Source organism: the organism of the source record quoted next, unplaced genomic scaffold (assembly GCF_019419815.1).
Source record: "Pyrus x bretschneideri cultivar Hongxiangsu unplaced genomic scaffold, Pyrus_bretschneideri_v1 Contig47, whole genome shotgun sequence".
NCBI lineage: Eukaryota > Viridiplantae > Streptophyta > Magnoliopsida > Rosales > Rosaceae > Pyrus > Pyrus x bretschneideri.
Window position 1 is genome coordinate 261,535 of NW_025999784.1, and position 5,900 is coordinate 267,434.

At 38.2% G+C, this 5,900-nt stretch overlaps 1 protein-coding gene across 1 annotated transcript; it reads right to left on the reverse strand.

Moving 5' to 3' along the window:
* Positions 1–1,583: 1,583 nt before the first annotated feature.
* On the reverse strand, positions 1,584–5,382 carry LOC103961712 (protein SMAX1-LIKE 3). The gene is given in 4 exon segments (XM_009374302.3): positions 1,584–2,270; positions 2,272–2,976; positions 3,121–3,370; positions 3,801–5,382. Coding segments are annotated over 4 exon segments (2,640 nt in total). The 5' UTR covers positions 5,021–5,382; the 3' UTR covers positions 1,584–1,805.
* Between the last annotated feature and the right edge of the window lie 518 nt (positions 5,383–5,900).

Genomic DNA, 5,900 nt, shown 5'->3' on the forward strand with positions numbered 1-5,900 from the left:
GACCACATGGAATAAAGTCCAAAGCATGTTTGGCATCATAATGCTTTATCAACAGTTCATGTTTCTATATCTCAGACAGAGAGCTGGTTGATACTCTAGACTTGATACTATTATCATCATGATGAAAATGTTAATGTTTGGTTTTAGCAACCTAGCCATGTACTTTTCGTGCGTCACGCTTCATCAACTAGAAAATGATCACTCAATTTGCATATATATGTGAAATTGTTTTGGGGGTACAAAATTAAACTTTTGTTATCTAGTCGACCTAGAATTATAGTCAGAGCAACCTAGACATGGAAATGGAGAACAAATTATTATTAATGTTTAAACATAATATTTTTTTCTAATTGTGAGTGCAAAATTTTAAGTTTGGCTCTTATAAATGACGAATTCGATATCAAATTATTAGTTCATTGTGTGGCTCAACTCCAACTCACTCCCAATTGTTATAAACTTATATATATATATATATATATATATATATATATATATTTCACAAATTAATTTGTTCTTCATCTAATTACATTTCTTTGCTCAATGTGTGTGACCGACACTTAAATGCTATTTCTTTACCCAACATGCATGTGTGTGAGTGTGACAGTAAAACACACTTTTTTACGTATACACACCAACTTCATTAATTATTCTTTTTTCTCCACAAGCTCACCACCATGGTCGAAATGGTACAGACGGCGTAGGCGATACCTAACGACTGGCCGTTGGCGTCCATGGTGGCCTTCTTGACCGATAGGAGACATACGTAATGAGCGCCTCTGACCGCAGAGACGCGCGAAACCTTTCTGATAAGCTACATAAAGGAAGAACACCTTTCTTCCAAGCAAGAGGGATGGGAGGGAGTAGGGATGCTTATGTTTTAAGATTTTGTCTTTCATTTTTCTTCTCAAGAAAAATAAAGAGAGGCCGGGGACATACAATTGTTATTCCTAATTAATATTAGCACGAAAATTACTTCTGAAGTATATAGATAGAGTAATGCTAGAGAGATTAAATTTGTAGACTAAATTAGCAAACCAAATGATTGTCACTAATAGATATGAGCATGTTTATCAACGATTAAGTAATAATCCAATCACCAACTTTCATGTAATTTAATTTACAAATTTAGTCTCCCTAGCATTACTTATATAGATATACTTCTCCTCAAAAGAAATTATGATAAATTATATAGAATGTGCTTTCAAGATTACGTCCCTTCCAAACCACTCTCAAACGGACCCTTACATTGGTTAGTTGATACCATACTATTAATTTGTTCCGTACCTATTTAACAAGGATTAGAAATCCCCAACTTATACCAAATCCAAATGTTCATCATACAAGTGGTCGTCTTATCCTCAAACATCGTTGCCATAATTGTCAAATATTTCAGCAACGGGAATAACTAAGCATCATAAACATAGTACGTACAATTGTGATAGACGGGCCAAATCTAGAGCATTCCACTCTCTTCTAAACTCGATTGGTACATGCACAAGAACCCTATTCCTAGTTACTTGGCAGAAATTCCATGCCTCATGGTAAAAATTCAAGGATGCCTTCACACAAAGTAATTAAATAAATAAAACAAAGAAAATTATGAAAATTAAACCGACCACCAATCTGTTACAGGAAAATCATGGATCATAATGTACAAGTAGTTATACATAAAAGGAAAATCTTTTAATCTCCAACCCTAAGAACTAAAAACATACTAAACAAAATAAAAATTTTCGAAAAGAAGCAAAAAGACACTTAAAAAGAAAAAACCATCAAACTATTTTCTGTTCCTTCCTTCCATTTTTTCACACCTCTTGAATTTTGAAAACAATGCGCCTATCGACAGATTCAAGAAGACCAATGTCATCAATCGATTGATACTCGGAATGATCATCGTCATCAAAGGAAATGTTCAAATCGAGACACACACAAGGGCTTGTTTCCTCTAAAGGAGCAATATCCCTATTATCTTCTTCATTTAGCCCTTCTGATAATTTTTGCTTGATAGGAGGAGAGCAAGCTCTTGATCTCGAGCTGAAGCTTTCACAGCTCAAAATAATGATAGCATCTCCAAGACCAACTTCTTCGCCACATGAATTGGTTATTCGTCCTCGTTCAATTGCTCTCTTAAACCCCATTTGAGAGCAGTAGTCCGCTTGCTCCACATCTTCAACTAAAAACACCCTATGGGGATTAAAAGACACAGCATCCGCAAATCTTTCGACATAACTGCAACTTTGCTCATCTCTCGATCTCTTGTTCCTGCAGTCCGTCAGTCGAATCAGCTCGAGTCGATGAGAAACTGCTTAGCGCAATGGAAGTGAGGTTGGTTTGAGAACCGAAAACAAGCCTAGCCAACTCCCTTGCAACTTTTAACTTAGCTTCCATATCAACCCCCTGAAAGAACAACCACGTTTCCTCTTTTGTGCCATCATTGCAACTTCCCATCTTCTTCCCTTTTCTTCTCACCATGCCAGACCTACATTTCAAGATTGTGCTTGCAATTTCAGGAAATATATCCTTCTGCCATGGAACTTTGCTCTCCAATGCGCTGCATAGGATTTTGAGGTTTTCGGCATTGAGCTCCTTGAACCTCTGGATATACTCATCAGTTTCCATGACAATATCACTAGATGAGGCTGAAGTAGGGGTAGAATTGGGATTTGATGAAAGTGGTTGTTTTGCACTAGTATTATTCTCTGGAATGTACATTCTCAAACTGAGCTGATCATCAACAGCCTTGTTGCAATTAGATCCAGATATCCAGAAATGTTGGTGCCTCCATGACTGATGCTGGTGGTGTAAATTAGGGTTTTGTTGTTGTTGCTCATATGAAAAGTTGGAAGTAGAGGAAGAGGGCGAGAGTGAAGAGATTAATGTGAGGGTTTTCTCAGAGGAATTATTGGAATGTTGTTGGTGCATTGAACCGCAAATGGAGTTCCACTTTTTGCAAAGGTCTGAAATTGTGACAGAGTTCTGTATACAAAAAAAAGAAAACGAGATATTTGCAAAGGAAAAAGTTAGTTTTGGAGTAATTGTATTAGTGCTAGATGGGCCATATAAATGTAGCTAGGTAATTATGAATAAGCTGAAGAGGTTGAGATATGTTATTATTAGAACCTGATCATTAGTACTGCTTAGTGCTTTGTTCTCGTTTTTGTACTGTTGGAGCCATGCAGGAAGGCTTGAGGTGGTGGATTCACTGTTGCAAATGCTGCTGCTTTGTTGTAAATTTCGAGCTTCGGCTTCAAACTTGGCAGAGCATTCTGCGCAACAAGTGAGCTGCTTCTGATCTCCACCTTCAAGCATTTGCTTGTTGCTTCCAGTTTCAGCTATCTTACTTGTAGACTGATAACTCTGTAAATCATGGCTGTAAATACAAGTAAAGTTGATGTTAATAAGAACAATAACCTGACTACATATAGTATTCAAGGAGAATGGGTACCGCTAAAGACTGTAATTAACAAGAGATACAGTGAAAAACTTAAAAGAGGAGTCTGAATAAATGTTGAAGCGCTCCTTGTTCACCATTCCCCATCTAATTAAAAAGGAAGATAAGAAAAAGGTGCATGGTAACTTAGAGAATAGAGAGGTTCATTAATTTCTAAAAGGGAAAAAGAAAAAAGAAACTTAGTGAATAATTTGCACATCTTCCTCGAGATAAACGGATGCGAAGATTTAAAATTATAAGAATACATGAACATTTTTAAAAAGAGAGTAAGGGAGATGAAATAAAAGTATGCAAAAATTTTGTATGTTTTTAATTAACTTTACTAATTGGTTAGCTGCTAAATTTATACCTGTCAGTGACAAGACTCAGTCTCAGGCTGCCAGAGGGAATTGTAAGAGGATGAATACCCCAAACAGTCTCCAGAGATGGATGGCCAGATTTACATCTCATGTAAGTTTGGAAAGTAGCCATCCCCACAATCCAAAGCCTCCCATTCTGAAGGTCTCCATTGCTAATGCCACAAAGCAAGTTCCCAAGCTCCATGATCATGTGTTCCACAGGACAATAATACCCCCTTCCCTGATCACTTGAACTACTGGCCCTATATTCGCTAGTCCACTTGAGATCTCCAACATACAAGATAACACCTTTGGTCACACAGCTTCTCACCAGGCTTTTGAGTTCTCCAAGCTTCTGCTCAACCTCTACTCTAGACAGATGTCTAAAAGAGGAGGGAGTAAGGTTTCTGAATTTCACCTCTCTCAAGGCCTCAACATCTCCCCTCTCAACTTTTTCCATCACTCCTCTAACCACACCCTCAACACTAGCAAGACACTCTCCCACAACCACAATACTTTTCCTTCTTTTGTTCACTAAATTCTCTATAACACATGCCACATCCTCATTCCTAACACTTAGATCATAAGGCAGCACTGGCTTGCTATCTTTGATTACTCCAATTTGACTACCAATGGAAGGAAACTGATGAGGGTTGACTACTAGATTACTATTGCTTTCCTTGGACTTGCTACTCACAGAAGGTGCTTGGGAATTACATATTTCTAATGAGACAGCTTGTTCTACATTGCTTTTCACTTGGGTACTAGAAAACCCAGCTTCTCTCATGACTCTACTAACACTTGGATCATCTAAGATGGAAATTATGAGTTGCTCCAACTCTATTTTCACAGCTAGGAGGGGCTGCTGCTGGTTCTCAATTGAACCACGCCTTTGGTGAGCTTGAGCACGCTTGAAAGCTGCAACCAAGGCGTTGGAGATGGAAGGGTGTTGGGGGTGAGAGCCCAACATGGGGCTAGAATTAGAAGCCGGGAGGCGATTGAGGGCAACATTGAAGCAAAGCTCAAGGGCTTTGCATTGGAGAGGGTGAGAGTGTGATTGAAGGCAAGCGGTTCGCAACAGGCCTGTTGAAGAAGAAAGCATGGTGCTTGCAACATGGAGAGGAGTTACTTGGGCATGGCCACGATGCCTTGCTAGGGTTACTGCTTGCTTTAATATGTTTGCAGCCTCTGTGGTTAGACCTTGTTGAAGCGTGCAACCTCCTGCTCTCATCTTCAACTCTTATGATCACCAACTACCTGCTTTAATTATAAGAAACGGAAGGTTAAATTCGATGGTGAATCTGTAGAGAGAGTACTTGTGGAGATTATAGGTTCATGGCCTGGTGATCAGTGCTTAGTGGAGAAAGAAAGAAGTGAGATGGATTTTGAAAGAGACTAAGGAGTGTTGGAACTCAGTTATGTGTAGCTAGATCAGTTATATATGAAGTGCAGTAGCAGTGAGACTTTGTTATCTAGTGATCTAGATGATCATGAGAGAGAGAGAGAGAGAGAGAGAGAGAGAGAGAGAGAGAGAGAGAGGAGGATACACAAGAAGATCTAGAGAGAGATAGGAAAGAGAGTGAAGGCAAATTGGGCGTGAAATTTATGGGAGAGTGGGATGGTGCTTTTCTTGTAGGTGAGGTAAAAATTGGGGTCCAAAGTCGATTTTGTAGTGGAAAGTGGAATGCATGTGCAGACAATTAAGCAGGACTCTAATGTTAAGTATCAAAGGCAACTCAGCTTTGCCTTCTCTCTTTAATTCTATCACACATCAAATTTGATAAAAGATATGGTATTCATTTCGAAGTGCGTCGCTCTCTTTTTATGCAAAAGAATTTGTTAAATAATAAACATTAATGATAGGGTACTAAGCTAGAAATAAACACCTCTTCCATATTATATATACTACAATCTTTGGTTGGAAATTTTCTTTTACCAAACATATTTAAAAGTTGACAGTAAATTTTAACTATTGATCACAAAAATTATTCGTTGAGTTTTTATCATCCAGATTCACAGTCTAGTTTTTGTCTCTTTTTTTTTACAAGAAAAGATAGAGATTTTCATTAACCAGTGTGTGCTACATGGGTTTGATTTCTCCAATGACCAAT